At 44.2% G+C, this 18,725-nt stretch overlaps 2 protein-coding genes across 2 annotated transcripts; both read right to left on the bottom strand.

Annotated features, from left to right (window-relative positions):
* Positions 1-1,565: 1,565 nt before the first annotated feature.
* golph3a (golgi phosphoprotein 3a) lies at positions 1,566-6,222 on the bottom strand. Its single transcript, XM_068310561.1, has 4 exons — positions 5,811-6,222; positions 3,870-4,001; positions 3,495-3,609; positions 1,566-2,909 (listed from the first exon to the last, which is right to left on the bottom strand). The coding sequence occupies exons 1-4, from the start codon at positions 6,018-6,020 to the stop codon at positions 2,485-2,487; spliced, it is 882 nt and encodes a 293-aa protein (XP_068166662.1). The 5' UTR covers positions 6,021-6,222; the 3' UTR covers positions 1,566-2,484.
* A 1,266-nt stretch (positions 6,223-7,488) lies between these two features.
* On the bottom strand, positions 7,489-15,093 carry LOC137593192 (high affinity choline transporter 1-like). Its single transcript, XM_068311847.1, has 8 exons — positions 14,910-15,093; positions 14,668-14,781; positions 14,363-14,518; positions 14,127-14,275; positions 13,907-14,050; positions 8,396-8,549; positions 8,099-8,313; positions 7,489-8,004 (listed from the first exon to the last, which is right to left on the bottom strand). The coding sequence occupies exons 1-8, from the start codon at positions 15,091-15,093 to the stop codon at positions 7,489-7,491; spliced, it is 1,632 nt and encodes a 543-aa protein (XP_068167948.1).
* Between the last annotated feature and the right edge of the window lie 3,632 nt (positions 15,094-18,725).

Below are 18,725 nucleotides of genomic sequence, written 5' to 3'. Positions count from 1 at the left end.
TCCTGTGTTAAACAAATGTCCTGACATAATTTATAAATAACATGTCTTTTTTATTATCACAGCATCCCAAAGCTGGAAACGGGAAGGATCTTCAATGATGAACTAATGCTTGTAAAACTTTGCTATGATAGAGGAAGTCGTTACCGTCTCTGCTCCGGTCTGACCCAAACTAAATATGTTGAGTGACAGTTCTACCCTGAATACACTCATGTGGGTTGATGTGATAGATGTACATGTATACTGTAGATGGATAGAGAACTAAAATGAATATAATGGAGTGATAGCACCACCTAGTGGTGAAACTATGTTCAGCTAAACCATTCTCCAGGCAGTCCTTACCAGTTAGTTAGCTGTTAGAGAACTTGCTGCTCTCTAGCGCCATACAGTGGACAAGAAAGGTAAAATAGAAATACATCCATTTACAGTATATACCTGCTCTTCTGGGCCTTGATGGAACTTTTGTGCTATGGTACTATTTTATTAAGATTGACATGGTTTGAGATCTTTGCAGCATTGGTGGTTCCTGTCTGTGTGTGCATGTAAATATATATTATATATATATATATAATGTCACACAGAATGTCCAGGTACCTCAAAATGTACACTTCAGTATACTGTATGTGATACTAAAATCCCACAGATACAATAGTTACTCCTGAATTAAATTATATTATCAGATTACATTAGTTACATAACCAGTTAATATCAGTCATGTTAACTCAAAGTTCTTGACTAAACCCTCATTTCCACATCCTCTGTCAGCCTGAGATACATCAGTGTTAATGGTGAAGCTTCAGGTGTTCAACAAACATAATGGTCAGCAAGAAATATCAAATTACCATTTCTTCTTCTATAAAAGTATAAATTCTACCACATACTGTTGGTAGTAATAACTACCGCACGTATTTTATGAGTGTCTGACTACTGAACACATATTGCTGAGAAGCAGGAACAGCAGTTTGTGATGCAACAGCAAAAACAGGAAAAGCTGGTTTCTGTAGACCAGATTTTCATTTTTAGATCAATGTAGATTGAGTACATTTATATCACTAAAATGTGAGACCACTTTTATGTAGTTATTCCTTGTGAAGCATCTGTATCCTCAAAAGCACCATGTAAATAAAATGTATTACAAGGTTGAATAAGCGGTGTTCCTTCAAGCAAGACTTTTTCCACTACAGTAAGCACATATTTCAAATTTTAAACATTAACATTAACAAGTATAGTTAGTAAATTTTAGTTCAAATGTAAAAACAACTTTTAAAAAAACAACTTTTAAGAAGTATTTCTTTTAAAAAAATTCCATTCCCCCCCACTGGTATTGGTGTGGTGGGAAAAATATTGTCTCTAGAATAACAATTATAATTAGCTATAAATGATACATCTCAACTACAATTTATCTTGTGAAAATTCCTGTACTTTTCCGTATTTCCATACATACGCCAGAAACTTTCTTGAGATTCCTGCATCCCACATTTAAACATTGACTTGTGCATAAATAAGATGTACATAGCTCAGTGGTAGAACACATGATTAGATTAGGCTCACATAAACTTTTGATTTATTTTCTAGAATCAAAGAGAGCACACAGACTACACGTCCTTTTATTTAGAGAACAAGTCAGATTCACTGCACAATAAAGTCCTTTATCACCTTCCATCAATTCCCACCTTGCAGAATGAGAACTCCGTGCCGTGTATGAGACTACAAGATCAATGGGGCTCAGCAGCAAACGTGTTCAAAACGGGATGGAATGTCAGGTAACGTAGCCGAACAGGAACATGTTCATCTGCAAAGAAACGATTCAGCGTGACCCCAACAGGGGGGGCATCTATAGTTTGTGCTTCAACATGTTTGCATTCTTAAACGGCAAAAAAAACAAAACAGCATTTCGAACAATATTCACCATGTTTTGGCTGATAGGCCTGTGTAGGCGTGTTGGGACTACTGCAAAACATAAGGCCAGAATGTGGGGGTGGTGTGGTGTCACATCCATGGTATATACCCCTATCCCCGGCCCACCTCCCTGCATGGGCACGGGTGTACAACATTAACGAATCTGGTGCGTCAGAAGACATCAACTTTGGAACTGGCTTCTTCACTTGAACAGAATGTACCTTCTGGTGGTGGACTCTGGATTAGTCATTACAACTCAACATTGTGACACCAAACACATCTAAAAATACACATGTTCAAAACATATCCATCTAAAAGGCTTGTCAGGATTATTGGCTTATCACTGCCCGGTCCCTGGACTTATATATGAGTACATGTACAGTTAAATTCTCATATATCAAAGTTATTTTTTTAGCAAAATTAAACACAAAAATGGAATCTGGGGAGGGTTTATGGCCAACAGGTCGATGACAAAAACTTGGAAGAGAAACAGACAGGGCAGTAACGGAGTCAAGTTGGGATGAATGTTCTGATTCCTACATCAACATCCGATGCACAGTGAGTCCCACCGCTACTTCCTGTCCCACCTCACTTGGTGAAAACGGCCACAACAGCCCACAACAGCTCATTGGTGTTCGCCTTCATGCTCTCGCCCTCGGGCTCTAATTCCAGTAACTGTCGCACTCTCTTCATGGCCAGGTCATACTGGTCGTCCAGCAACGGGGCAAAGGCATTTTCCAGGACGTCTGAGGAATGGGCTAAGACGATGAGCGCAAGCAGACGCTTGTCCATTCGATGGGGGTCATTCACCCATTTGTCAAGAACGGCCTCCTGGATCTTCTTGATGAGGCGCTGTTTGATATTGTTATTGGTTAGGGGATGCGTGGTCATATCGAACAACAGGAAGTTCTGCTTCTCCGTCGTGAGGACGCCTTTTTCAACCAAGTTCTTTGCCAGTCGCTCACGGACATTCCGCAGTTGATAATGAAGCTTCAGAGGGTTCCAAGTCTCTCCTGAAGATGGAAAAATAAAGACCATTAATGTAGCCAGGTGTCGAGACAAAGACATCATCTCATCTCCTGCTGACATCTAATCCACACCTCTACCTGTCCTCCCTGTCCCTTTAACCAATTTACAAGAGGAGAGCGATCAACACAAACTGGAACTAGAACCAAGGCAGTCAGAGACTGCGACATCCCGTGACACCCCTGAATTCAAAATGTTACCCTGAACTACTTTCATTCATCAAAGCACTAGCTTTGATCTATGGTCTTACTCACACTGGCCTTCTCCCTCGTCTTTCTAATCCGGTTCCTGAGTGTACAAAAGTTGAAATTTGACCTTGATGTAGTTTTCTCAAGGTCAAGGTCATCATCTCATTTTCTTCCCCTTTGCTGCCCGAGTAATGTGCTTTTTGTTTCATCTTTCTATCTTCAACTTCTGGGTGCCGTCAGCCAATAGAATGCATGTACGGTATCATGTGACTACATACTACAAATCCGCGATGAGGTGAAGTCGTGCCTCTTGAAGCGCGAACACGCGAGGGATTACTGTAATATACACTGTGTTGAACGGCAGACTGAAGAACCTCAACTCACCGCTGAGAAGCTCGATCCAGCTCTGCACGGTCTCCAGAGGTTGTGTGTCTTTGATGTGTTTTAGGGCTTCATCCAGGAGCATGTCACCTGTTGGAGCGTCCGACTTACACACAACCTGTGAAGTTCATTCACACCAGTAGCAGCCAGTCAGAAGATGGAGTCAACAGAGAAACTGAGTCTTCAGCGGTCGCAATGGGGACCAGTTTTGTTGTCTAAAACTATAAAATTAAAATAGTATAAAATAGTATAAAATTTGAAATTCTAACGTCTTTCTTCATAGATAGATGTACATATAGTTTATACAAATATATTGCAGACATATACATGTACACACACTATGCATACGTACAGTACATACACACACCTTTGTCTTACCTTCCTGGCCAGTAGACCTTTCCTCCTCATACCACAGGCCTCTAGCTGAAGGCGTCCTCGGAGGGCCAGTTCGATTAGCATACATCCTCGTAGCCCTGATGAAATGCAGTCGTTCCAAAACGAGGTGTAGCCCTTCAGAAAAGAAACAGTAGAATCACAATCAACTGGAAAGGACGGGCTGTGTCCCCCTACTGGAAAAATGCTCTTGGTGCTGATACAGATCGACCAGAACCCTCTAGTACCTTCGTTTTAATATTTACCAGCTTTTAACAGGAAAATAATTACATTAATACTAATGAACAGACAGACAATGGTGTGACAAAAATACCAAGCTTTTTTTGTAGACATTTCATTATATGCTATTAGGATACTGAAACTACATTTAACAAGAAACAAAGGCAAACACAGTAAAAATACAGTCCTCTTAATATCCTAATATCTTACTCCAAAAATTGGAGTAAGTTGCAGTGTTTTTTCTAATGTTATATAGCCAGAGGTTTGGGCGATCTACAAAAACAATCTTGCCAGCTATACAATTATAGACTTATTGGCAGACATAAATTGCTTAATTACTGGCAAAAGACATTTTGCTACCCAGAGAAAAACCTGTTGGCGTCTGATGAACCTGAGCTTGTAAGTGCTGCTCCATAAAAGCAAAATGAAGCGTTTGAAAGCTGATATTTTGGATCACAGATCATTTTGTGTCAAAATATTTGGAAAACAGTCTAGTTGGACATCTAACAGCTGTGTGAGATCGATTCAAAAAAGTGTAATATGGGACCTTTAATTTTGAGGCCCTCAACTTCTCGCTAAAATTAATTCATTTTGCTTCCTTCGCTGTCGCAGGTCAGGGGGGTTGCTGAAGCCTATCCCAGCTGACTTAGGGGCATGAGGCAGGGAGATGCTCCGGACACGTTGCCAGGGCATCGCTGAGACACACAAAAGACGAACAACCACTCAAAAATACAGAAAATTTGAAGAGCTTGTTTTTGGAGGTGGGAGGAAACAGGAGAACCTCGACAGAACCCCCTCCGACACCAGGAGAACCTACAAACACTGCCCAGAACGGAACTGCGGCTCCAGATACATCCATGCACCTGGTAATTATTGAAGTGTTCAACTTACAATGGAAACAGGACTGTCAGATGACTCGCGTTAACTGGGTCACAACTACAAAGCAAAATAATACATTATGCTAAAAAAAAAAAAAAATTAACAGTGAAAAGATATGTGGTCAAAAATGCATGTCTGTGTCTTTCTGTCTGGTATCAGGTACTTTTTAGGGGTGTCAAACTCATTTTCACCGAGGGCCACATCATCATAATGGCTGTCCTCAAAGGGCCAGATGTAACTAATAAATGTAACTAAATGTAATATAAAACAAATGGTAAATAATTCTAAATTTATTACTTATTAAAGTTACAAACATTGAGATTTTAATTTGTCAGGTTATTTAACCCACTGAACTCCATCAATCAAGGATCAAACTATCAATGAATAAAGAAAAATAACATCAAACACAAGTTAGGATGTTAACTTTGTTCACAACCTTTTAATCAGAGTTAAAATTGTCTTAATTACTGCATTGTGGGAAATGTAGTTTTTGGTCACAGCACACTTTTGACCTATTTATTTTTAGACACTGACCTTTTATGCTCTGGCGGGCCACATAGAATGATGTGGCGGGCCACATTTGGCCCCCGGGCCGTGAGTTTGACACATGCGTTATAGAGAATCAAATTGATGGGGTTCATCCAATCGGACATGAGGACAACAGGCCGACCGACTGGATCAAACCCCCGTTGACACAATAAACTACAGATAGCATTGTAGCTACTTGGATGCTAACGTCGAGCTAACAGCTACGTCCGTCGGAAGCAGCGGCCGTTAGCTCTGAAAGCGTCCCGTCGGCAGGAGGGGAGGCTCGGCTCCCGGACGCACCTCTCGGTCCTTCAGGCCCAGCAGCAGCACCTCCTCCATCAGCGTGAGCCGCGTCTCCTTCGAGTCCCCCGGGTCGTCCTCGTCCGGCTGCTCCCCCCGCCGGGGCTCCTCGTTCTCCTGGCCGGGCGGGAGGTCCTTGTCGGCGGCGTGGCGCGAGGCTTCGGTCCGCCGCTGCACGAGGCCCGAACTTCTCAGAGTCAGGGAAGTCATGACGGCCGACAAGTTGGATCACCAGCGGGCCTGAACGTCCGACACGGGCCGCTTAACGGCTCCTGGTCCCCCAGGAAGCAGCGTGGAGCACCGACGGGAGAACTGACGGATGCAGCCGGAGGAGAAGCCTCGTCATTGGGGGCAAATAGCAGCAGTACTGCTCCGCTTCCTCCGCTGCGCTGTCCAATATGGCGTCGGTGGTGATCCGAGGAAACAAAGTGGGTCTAAGTTCCACTCCGAACTTCTGTAATAACAATAATAATAATAATAATAATAATAATAATAATAACAATAATAATAATGATTATAATAATAATAATGATGATTATAATAATATCAATTATAATAATGACAATAATAGTAATAATAACATTATTACTATTAATAATAATATGATGATGATTATGATGGTAATATTATTATTTTTATTATTAATATCAATTATAATAATAATGACAATAATAGAAGAAGAAGAAGTATACTTTTATTAATCCCCGCAGGGAAATTGCATAGTCACTCAGGTGTATACATGTTTTTTTGTGTTAGTTAAGCAGTCTACACACACAGGCCCCCTGAAACACAGCACGCAAGGGGGCCTGTAAGCATGCAGTTAGTACACATCAAACTACACACATCGGGAGGCAGAGTGACGGGCAGCGGCTTCCGGAACACGCCCCTAGTGAGCAGCTTGTAGGGTGGACGGCGCCTTGCTCAAGGGCGCCTCGGCAGTGGATGGGAGGTGAACTGACACCTCCCACCGTCAGCTCACACTCTGATGATATCCTCGCGGGAGCGGGATTCGATTCACCGATGGCTAGGGCGATCTGTCTACAAGACATCTGTTCTGCCGCTGAGCCACTGCGGCGTCGGGCACGACACGGTGCACTGGCGTCGTGCCCGACGTGTCCCTCGCCATACGCCCTATGCTGGCTGGGATAGGCTCCAGCTCCCCGTGACCCGCAACGGCGGATAAAGCGGCGGTACATGAAAATGAAATATCAATCATAATATTATCAATCATAATAATGACAATAATAATAATAGTAATAAGAATAAAAATAATACAAATAAGAATAGTGATCAATAATAATGAAAATAATATTAATGATATGAAGAAGAAGAATTATGATAATAATAATGATAACAAGTCAGGGCTATTATTGACAAAATTATTGTACTATTGGCAAAATTCAATCTTGCGTACGGCTTCTATTGTATAGTCTGTTATTACTTTTCGGATGCATAAACGTCCTGTTGGGATGCACACATTTTTTTGAAGTGCATCCCAGGGATGCACTATTTTCTCGAGATAAAATTTACTCTTTAAAAGTTCCCACAATTACACGAGTTATGTAAAGAAGCTGCAGATTATCATATAGAGAACACTTGTTTTTATTCTCATTGAAAGTACACAATAAACACAACAAGTGTGTCACTATAATTAACAGTTACATGAATAAAGAAAAATTTAGCACTTTGTCTCCAGCATTGGTTCAGAGACGGTGTTATCTTCATCTTCTCTGGCACCAGCTGGTGATGTTCTCTGTTTTTTCACCTTGAACACATCCCACTTCTCTGGAAGGATTTCCTTCTGAAACAGGACTGAGAACACGTATGAAAACAATAAAATGGAAACCAGGGCAGCCAGCAGGCAAATGGTCTTGAAAGGCCAAGTCTGGATGTAGACACCATCCTCTAAGATGCCATGTGGGAAATGCAGAATCACAGGGAGGCCGATCAGAGGCTCTCCACACAACACTCTCAACACCACTGCAACAAGGAAGCCTGTGGTTGCTCCATAACCATTGGATACATCAATGAAGAGGACGCAGACCAGTTGGGGTAAAATAACTGCAAACATTAGGTCTGAGCTCAGCATCCAGAACACCAAGACTCCATTGGTCAGGTTGGTTAGGGATGTCCCCACAAGCCCTACAACTACTATGGAGATGCGAATCACCCATCTCAGCTCTTTGTCTGATGCCTATTGAGTAGAGAACACAATATTTCAAGTATCTCAAAAATTGATCTGTAAAAGACAAGAAAATGGCATCACGCTCCCACCCAGTGGATTTTACCTGACTCCTGATGGTCTGGTAGATGTTGGTAGTGAAGATAGTGGTTGCAGACAACAGAAAGGAATCGGTAGATGACATCACTGCAGCAGCAATTCCTCCGATGCCGAAAACACTGATGTAGTTTGGGGTACAATGTTGAAGAATGATGGGCAACACCATAGCCCCCTCCCCTCTCTCATATGGAGTGGGAGAACCATAGGAGGTGGTGTTCCAGTCTGAAAGAAAGGTGCTAATATAATACGAAATACCGGCCAAACAAGCAAACTTGTACTTAACACAGTATGATAGGTGCCCAACCTGTTGACGCCGCCACAGCTCCAATCAGTACTGATGGGATTCCAGCAATGATGACAATTCCTGCTGCGAAGAAACAAACGAGTCTGGCTGTGGAGGTGGACCTGGAGGAGAGTGTTCTCTGGTGGAAGTCTTGAACTGCCAGATTACCCATGCACTAATCAAGGAATAAATTATACAAACAAAGGAAAAGATCGATGTTACCCCTAAATCTTGTGCACAAGTTTGGTTTGGATTTTGTAAAAACTGATTCATGACTGTTGTTGGTTCCCTGGTACCAGCTGATGACCCTTATACTTTTGTACTTTGTAGTGAAGAGAAGACCAGACGGAGCTGCATTGTGTTTTTCTGGAGAAAGCTGATGACAGGGTGCCCAGAGAGGAACTGTGGTATTGTATGAGGAAGTCTGGAGTGGCAGTAAGTTAGAGCGGTGCAGGACATGTATGTGGACTGTAAGACAGTGGTGAGGTGTGTGTAGGTGTGACAGAGGAGTTCAAGGTGGAGGTGGGACTGCATCAGGGATCAGCTCTGAGCCCCTTCTTGTTGCTATGGTGATGGACAGGCTGACAGACGAGGTTAGACAGGAATTTCCATGGACTATGATGTTTGCAGATGACATTGTGATCTACAGTGAGAGCAGGGAACAGGTGGAGGAGAAGCTAGAGAGGTGGAGGTTTGTCCTGGAAAGGAGAGGAATGAAGGTTAGCCGCAGTAAGACAGAGTACATGTGTGTGAATGAGAGGGACTGAAGTATCCCATGACAAAAACAGAGGCCGATGCAAGTTAATTCTTTATCTCCAGGTTCTCCTTGAACAAACATTTCACAGCTACAACATGGCAGCTCCCCGGGGCGGGGTCAACCACAAGAAATCAAGTTCAGTTGAGCCTAGGACACTTAGCGGTCAGGGGCCTTAGACTCCCGACTAGACCTCTGGAGCACTGGTGGCGCTGGTGGAGAGGAGTCAGCCGATGGTGGGCTAGATAGAGGTGGGGGCAGACCATCTCCATTGGCACCCAGCCCAGGTGGGCTGTACTCCACTCCTGAGGGCTCTGGAAGAGACCTGGTTAATTCCAGGGCTGGGAATAAGGGAGGACATGGGACCTCCATCTGGAAACTTGGGTGTGAGCCCCCAGCCTCAGGGGTAGGTGATGGGGAAGCTGGACGAGGGCGGACATGGTCCACATGGCGTCTGACCCGCTGACCACTCCCCAGCAGTACGGTACATGACACTGGCCCAGTCACCGACTCCACAGTACCAGGAATCCAGCAGGGCCCTGCACGGAAGTTCTTGGTGTAGACTGGCACCCCCTCCTGGAGACTTTGTGCTCTTGTGTGCTGATCATGCTGCTCCTTCTGCTTCCACTGCCTGTGTTGTACCCGTGACTGCAGGTCTGGGTGCAGAAGGTCCAAGGTAACATCAGCTCAGCAGGAGATTTGCCAGTGGTGGACTGAGGTATAATCCTGTAACTGAACAGGGCATGTGATACCTTTGTCTCCACCGACCCCCCTGAACTATTCTTCAACAGGGACTTCACTGTCTGAACAGCTCTCTCAGCCAAGCCATTCGAAACTGCATGCCAGGGGGCGGAGGTGACATGCTGGATACCATTTCGAGCCATAAACTCTTGAAAGTCTCTACTAGTGAAGCAAGTACCGTTATCAGAGACCACCATCTCAGGTAGACCAAATCTACCAAAACAGTCTCTTAGACATTCAATGGTGGCAGCCGTGGTGGATGAGTGGAGGGGATAGGCCTCTATCCATTTTGAGTGGGCGTCAACAATTACCAGCAACATACGTCCCATAAATGGACCGGCGTAAACTATGTGTACTCTACATCGCTTGACTGGCCACTCCCACGGATGCAGGGGAGCCTGCATTGGCATCTGCCGGTTCACTTGGCAGGTATTACAACCACTCAACAATGCCTCGATATCAGCATCCATCTGTGGCCACCAGACGTAGCTTCGTGCCAGGCCCTTCATCCTGGTCATACCGGGGTGCGATTGGTGCAGCTGTTGCAAATCGGCTGGACGTCCCTTTGGAGGGATGATCACCCGGGTCCCCCAAAGGACACCCCCCCCCCCCCTTGAATTCTGAGTTTGTCTCGTCTCTGGTGATAGGGAGCAAAACAGGGGTTAACTACTCCGGTAGGCCAGCCCTGCTCTACATACTCACGCACCCGGGCCAAAACAGGGTCCCATGTGGTCCACCTCTCTACCTGTCCATCTGTCACAAGGGGGACATCCAGGTGCTCGAGCATCATCACCTCACCCCCATCCTCTGAATCCACCTCCTCCTCCCTGGCGGGAACAGGCAGACGGCTGAAAGCATCAGCATTTCCATGGTCCTTGCCTGCTTTTTAAATCATCACATAGTTATACGCCCCCAATGTCATTGCCCACCTCTGAACTCGGGGAGAAACCATTTGAGGCACTGTTCTAGCCTCACTGAACAGACTGAGGAGAGGCTTATGGTCCGTCACTATGGTGAAATGACGATCATACACATAGTTGTGAAACTTCTTCACTCCAAACATCACAGCCAGACCCTCCTTATCTAGCTGTGAGTAGTTCCACTCTGCAGCAGTCAAGGTGCGGGATACAAACCCCACAGGTCTCTCTGTCCCATCCGGCATCCGGTGGGACAACACAGCTCCCACCCCATAGGGCGAGGCATCACAGGCCAGGATCACCTCCTTTTCCCTGTCATAGTGCACCAGGACCTGGGACGACTGAAGAAGAGACTTAGAATTCTCAAAAGCAGCTCGCTGTGTGGGGCCTTAACTCCACCGAACATCCTTCCTGAGCAGGGAATGGAGAGGTGCCAGAAGGGAAGACAAGTAAGGAAGGAAACGGTGGTAGTAGTTCAGCAGTCCTAGATAACTTTTCAGCTCTGACACCGTCTTAGGTGTGGGGGCATCCTTAATGGCCGCCATTTTCCCAGTAACTGGGCGGAGCCCATTCTTGTCAATCATGTGCCCCAGATACATTACTTCATCCTGAAGAAAGGAGCCTTTCTGTCGCTTCAGGCACAGCCCATGGTCTTCCATCCTCTGCAAGACCTCCTCCAGGATTTTGAGATGCTCCGTCTCTGTGGGACCACTTAGAAGAATATCATCCAAAAACACGCAGCAGTGAGGGATACCTCGAAGGATCCCCTCCATAACCCGCTGGAAAATAGCAGGGCTGGATGAAACACCAAAGGGCAACCGGTTATACGTTTACAACCCTCTTTGAGTGTTTATAGTGACATACTGCCTGGAACCCTCATCTAACACTACTTGTAGATATGCATGGCTCATGTGGAGCTCGGAAAACTGTTCTCTTCCAGAGCATTTGGCGAACAGGTCTTCCACTCTGGGAATGGGGTATTGCTCTACACTGGAAGCCTGGTTGACAGTCACTTTATAGTCACCACATATGCGGACCCCCCACAAGGCTTGAGGATGGGGACTATAGGTGCAGCCCATTCTGAGTGAGTCACAGGTTCAATAATCTTAGCTTCCAGAAGCCTATCTAGTTCAGCGTCCACTAATGGTCTGACAGCATAGGGGACTGACATGGGTTTGAAGAACTTCGGCATGGCCTCTGTATCCATCTGGATAGTTGATTTAACACCCTTCAGAGTTCCCAACTCATCTTTGAACACTGCCTCGTGCTTCATAAGAACCTGCTCCAACTGGTGGTCACTCTCCACGGGTTTACTGGGCACTGGCTCCACCTGGTGGACTGCGTCCACCTCCACGGCCAATTTCTGTAGCCAACTCCTTCCCAGGAGGTTGGGCCCAGAGCCAGCCACCACAATCACGGGTAACACTCTGGAGACCTTCTAATGGGTCACAGTGACCTGGGCCATGCCTTTAACCTTAAGCCTTTCTCCAGTGTAAGTTTTCAGCTTTACCGGGCAGGCCTCTAACGGTCATGACAGCTAGATCTCTCAGCTTTACATACTGCTTTTGACTGAGAATGGTGACACTACAGCCTGTCAACCTTGAAATGTACTTCTGCGCCATTTATAAACACAGATTGTTGGATAGGGGGCACTCTATGAGCTTTCTGTCCTACCATGCATAAAGCGTGCATTGAATACATTTCCTGCTCTGATTCTCTCCATCCCGCAACAAATGTGCCCTCCCCCAAGTGTCTTGCTAGTGAGACCTGGCCCTGCTGCTCTGAGACCTGGTAGACTGCCTCTCCAGGTTTACTCCGGCCAGCCGCTCCAGCGTCATCTCTCCACAGGGCCTGTATATCACACACATCCTTCTCTGCTGTCTCCATGGACTGAGCGATCTCCCAGGCCCGCTTGAAATCCAGCTCCCGATGTGACAAAAGTTTCCTCTGGATACTGTCATCATTCACACCACAGACCAAGCGGTCTCAACATCTGTAGCAAAGTGTCCCCATTACTACAGTCTCGTGCAAGCTTCCTGAGATCAGCCACATACTGTGCAATGGAATCTCCCAGGCGGCGAGTCCGGGTGTTAAACTTGAATCTTTGCACAATCTCACTGGGCTTAGGGTCGAAATGGTCCTTCAGGGTCGTCACCAAAAATGCAAAGTCTTTCTGTCCAGGTGTAGCAGGACTCACCAGACTCTTCAATAGACTGTAGGTAGCTGGGCCACAACAACTGAGCAAAATGGCTCTCTTCTTAACTGCCTCAGTAATCCCATTAGGTGTAAAGAAAAACTCCAAGACTTTACAGTACTCTTCCCACGTTTGGGACTGGCTGTCAAATGGCCCAACTGTGCCAAATGTGGCCATTTGTGGCCTGATGGGTCGTCAGAGGCACTCCAGGACTGCTTTTCAACCACAGACTGGAGCGTATTCAAAGACGCAGCCACCCACAACAACACCACAGACCTCCAAGAGTACACGGAGACCGTCACTGCATACATGAGGAAATGCATGGATGATGTCACGGTCACCAGAACGATCTCCGTTCGAGCCAACCAGAAGCCTTGCTGACAGGTGAAGTCCACAGGTTCCTGAAGGCACGGAACGTGGCCTTCAGAGCTGGGGACAATGTAGGCCTAAGGACAGCTAGGGCCAACCTGTCATGAGGCATCCGAGTGGCCAAGAGACATTACTCCAGGAGGATCGCCACCCACTTCAGCGACAGCAGACACACCAGGACCTTGTGGCAGGGGATTCAGTCCATTACGGACTACAAGCCCCTTCTGCAGTCCTGCGACAGCTCATCTTATACTTTGTGCTGTACTGTCTGATGTACTGTCTGTGTTGTACTGCTTGTTGCACTGCCTGTGTTGTACTGCCTGTGTTGTCCTGCCTGTGTGTCCTGCCTGTGTTGTACTGCCTGTTGTACTGTCTACCGTGGGTCAGAGAGGACTGCAATTTCATCTGTGCTGTATGTCATGCATATATGGTACGTTTGACAATAAAGCTGACTTTGACTTTTGACATGAACAACAATTGCTGAAGTGTCGTCCCTTGTGTCAGAAGTGTTATTGATTCATTTTTACAAGGGACTCATAATAGAATTGTCATCTTACCATCACTAGAAAATGATCAATCCATTGACCAACATCCAGAGACTCAAGATGACCAAGCCATGGTGCCTGATATGTGTTGTTGACAGCTGTTTCGATGATGTCGGTATAAATCCCAGATATCATAACAAAAGGGACACACAACCACTGTAGAGAGAAGAAATAAATGAAGAAGAGGGTGACTGAAACATACCACCTTTCAGATTTACTTTAAAAAGCTCACCAGGCTAACAAGAATCAGTGACATCTGGATGACATCAGTGTAAGCAACTGAGTAGAGCCCCCCAAGAACAGTGTAGATGATGGCCACTGCAGCAGAGATCCAGACGCAAACAGTGAAGGGCAGATCCAGAACCACTTTCATGGTCGCCCCTGGATCAGAATCAAATATATACAGTACTAGAATAAAGATATGGTTGAAAGAAGTCAATGTGTTTGGGTGTAGTTGTGTATTTGTACCCAAAGCAATCAGTAATCCAGGAGTGACAAGAAGTTCACTTATGACTTGAACAACAGCAAAAACTGCAGTCAGTGCTTTCCCATACTTTCTCTGGAATGGATCCATCATGTTGATGTAATTCTTTTCCCTCATCGGCTTTGCAAAGAACAACCCACCTTTAAATGGATTAAAGGGAGAAAGAAATACATAACATTATGAAAGAGAGTGTTGGCTTTTGGTGAACTTTATTCCTGAGAGATTTGATGACAAAAGAATATTATGGCACTTTGAAGATACCTGCAAACCTTATAATTTTGTGACTTACCAATGACAAAAGAAATTGACACTTGCAGAGGAATAAGTGACCAGATTAGACCTCTGGTGGGGTCGTAAACTGACTCTGCAATGCCAATGACAAAGCCACCTCCAACCCAAGTGGCTGCAATTAAAGAAATATATACACATAAAATGATAATAGGAACTGTACCATTACTCTGGGAAGTGGGAAATACAAACGATTTAGAGAAAATTCCTGTTATCAGACCACATGAACTAATTAAGGCTCACCTGTCATGGTGAACATTCCCACGATCAAGCCGACACTCCGATTTGCCAAAAAAGTAGTCTCTAACTCTCCACTGTTTGTGTTATTGGCCATTTTCTTTGACTTCATTGATGCCCAGATGCCGATTCCCAACACAAATACGTAGAAGACGACCATCATTATTAGACCTGCTACATTGAGAGCCATTGTGATCCAGCTGGGTATTAAAGTTCTTTCTTTTAACTTGCCTACGTCTATCTGGAGACATTACATGATGACTGATAAAAACAGCTTTTTTACAATCATATTGGGGCGGGCTGATTGTTGAGTTGATATTGACAAGAGAATGTGGTTGAGCAACTAAGTACAGGGCTGTAACATCAATAAATGTATCTGCATGCACTTCAATAGGAGTTAATGATGGCTGTCTGACAAATAAATTATGGATTTCAAACCCCTTTTTTCAAGGAAGTTGTGTTGGCACCAAACTATTAAAATGTGTACGGGTGAGCTGATGTTTAGCAGCTGTCACACAACAGTTGGATATTTAAGTTTGAGCAGAACATAAATGATTCCTGATTAGATTAACTCTTTTGCGTCAGTGAGTGAAGTTATGTAAAAAGTAAACAAGAAAACAAGATGAAGATATTTTTTAGGACAACTCTACCCACAAGGTTAAATTATGAAATGAAAACAATTTTGTCTGTGTTGAAGGTGACCTGATCAGTGATGATCATCAAACTCCACTGGCTCAACAGGTCTTAAATTGGAATAAACTATGTTTTATTGAACAGCTGACATTTGCCTCTGCTGCAGATTGCCTGTAGTTGCTCCGTAACCGCTCCAAAATCTCATTGTACTATGTATAGTGACAATAAAGGCTTTCTATTTTCTTCTATTGGACACATCAGCAAAGAGGACGCAGACCAGTTGGGGGAATATAATCGTGCAAGTCAGATCTGCACCGAGGATCCAGAACACCAAGACACCACTGCTCAGGCTGGTGAAGGATGTTCCCACAAGCCCTACAACTACTATGGAGACACGAATCACCCACCTCAGCTCTTTGTCTGATGCCTATTAATTCAAAAAGACTTACCAACAATAAAGGAAATTGACACTTGCAGAGGAATAAGTGACCAGATTAGACCCCTGGTGGGGTCGTAAACTGACTCTGCAATGCCAATGACAAAGCCACCTCCAACCCAAGTGGCTGCAATTAAAGAAATATATACACATAAAATGATAATAGGAACTGTACCATTACTCTGGGAAGTGGGAAATACAAACGATTTAGAGAAAATTCCTGTTATCAGACCACATGAACTAATTAAGGCTCACCTGTCATGGTGAACATTCCCACGATCAAGCCGACACTCCGATTTGCCAAAAAAGTAGTCTCTAACTCTCCACTGTTTGTGTTATTGGCCATTTTCTTTGACTTCATTGATGCCCAGATGCCGATTCCCAACACAAATACGTAGAAGACGACCATCATTATTAGACCTGCTACATTGAGAGCCATTGTGATCCAGCTGGGTATTAAAGTTCTTTCTTTTAACTTGTCTACGTCTATCTGGAGACATTACATGATGCCTGATAAAAACAGCTTTTTTACAATCATATTGGGGCGGGCTGAATGTTGAGTTGATATTGACAAGAGAATGTGGTTGAGCAACTAAGTACAGGGCTGTAACATCAATAAATGTATCTGCATGCACTTCAATAGGAGTTAATGATGGCTGTCTGACAAATAAATTATGGATTTCAAACCCCTTTTTCAAGGAAGTTGTGTTGGCACCAAACTATTAAAATGTGTACGGGTGAGCTGATGTTTAGCAGCTGTCACACAACAGTTGGATATTTAAGTTTGAGCAGAACATAAATGATTCCTGATTAGATTAACTCTTTTGCGTCAGTGAGTGAAGTTATGTAAAAAGTAAACAAGAAAACTAGATGAAGAAAGATATTTTTCAGGACAACTCTACCCACAAGGTTAAATTATGAAATGAAAACAATTTTGTCTGTGTTGAAGGTGACCTGATCAGTGATGATCATCAAACTCCACTGGCTCAACAGGTCTTAAATTGGAATAAACTATGTTTTATTGAACAGCTGACATTTGCCTCTGCTGCAGATTGCCTGTAGTTGCTCCGTAACCGCTCCAAAATCTCATTGTACTATGTATAGTGACAATAAAGGCTTTCTATTTTCTTCTATTGGACACATCAGCAAAGAGGACGCAGACCAGTTGGGGGAATATAATCGTGTAAGTCAGGTCTGCACCAAGGATCCAGAACACCAAGACACCACTGCTCAGGCTGGTGAAGGATGTTCCCACAAGCCCGACAACTACTATGGAGACACGAATCACCCACCTCAGCTCTTTGTCTGATGCCTATTAATTCAAAAAGACTTACCAACGATAAAGGAAATTCAGACTTGCAGAGGAATAAGTGTCTAAATTAGACCCTTGCTGGGGTCGTAAACTGACTCTGCAATGCCAATGAAAAAGGTGACTCCAACACAGTAAGGAAAAAATGTTTATTATGCTTAGGGAATAATCATCGTGACAAATGACATAAAGGTATGGTCAGTTTGATGAGTTTACAAAATCCTCGTGCCTAAATTATCCAACAGTCTTAACCTTTTAGCAGTGACTATCGAAAAGAAACATGTAGATGTTTAGAGATAACAAGACTTTGAAATGCATGAAGGAGTGTATCATTATGTGACACGTTCCCTCCATGTTCAGGTCACACACACAGGTGAGGAGTTATCTCAGAAATCATAAAGGACATTATAAATCATCAATAAAATTAGAACTGCTTTACATAACTTGCTTGAAATAAAGAGCCTTCTGATATCCAGATCATTTATTTCTCACACTGATGTGCTATCTTTCAAAGTTGACGTGTTCCAGGTATGAGATCTGAAATAGGAGTCTTTACATAGCTCACTAAAACCATGTTTTCTTCTTTGCTATGAAATGAAGTCTTTAAATTAGTAGTGTTTAAATTATTAAGGAAAAGGGCAAATCTGTTTTAATCCACTGGAGGGTGCTGTGGTCTCATTTTTGAGAAGTGGATTTTTTTTTTAAATTATTATTTGTTCACATGGATTTCAGTGACCCATGATGTCACTGACGTGTGACTAGATAAGATACACACCTCAGGAAGTCATGATGATGTCATGATCGTGTCTGATGGAAGAACAAACAGCGACAAATTAAAACGTCTAAAACGTATGAACAGAATCTGTTCCGGTCATTTGTTCCAGTTTACTGAAACGGACTAAGTTAATACACGCTACACACTCCATGTGCTTCAGACTGTCATCCCCACTCAACACACCCAACCATTTGATCACATGTGGATGTTATCATGTGGTCACATTAACACAGTCTGAACCCCCAACCCCCCAGACTGGTCCACAGTCAGACCCGGATCAGTCCCACCAGTGTGTGATGTGGACCGAACTGTAGATGACACTGCAGCCTGTGATGACCGCTCTGTGGTTGGTGGAGTTTTGGGGGTGGGGGTGATTGCCTGAACAGAACCCTGGAGGGGGGTGGGTGACACAAATGGCCGTCAGGTGAAGAGGTCGGCAACATAATTCTGAAATGCACAAATAAATCAGAAGTGTTCAGGCCGAGTGGTCCAACCAGCCACCTGATGTTTCCTTTCTAAACACTCACTCCTCCCCCAAGGAGCTGCTACACTGTAAAAAAAAAAAAAAAAAAAAGTTCCCCAGCGGGGGCAAAAAGGTGGATTGTTGACTGATTGTTGGTTGCTATAAACCATCTGTGAAGAAAACACGAAGAAGAAACAACATCGTCT

This window comes from Antennarius striatus, chromosome 3 (genome assembly GCF_040054535.1).
Source record: "Antennarius striatus isolate MH-2024 chromosome 3, ASM4005453v1, whole genome shotgun sequence".
Classification (NCBI taxonomy): Eukaryota; Metazoa; Chordata; class Actinopteri; order Lophiiformes; family Antennariidae; genus Antennarius; species Antennarius striatus.
Note: the sequence above shows the minus strand (reverse complement) of the source record. Positions and strands in the feature narration are given on the sequence as shown.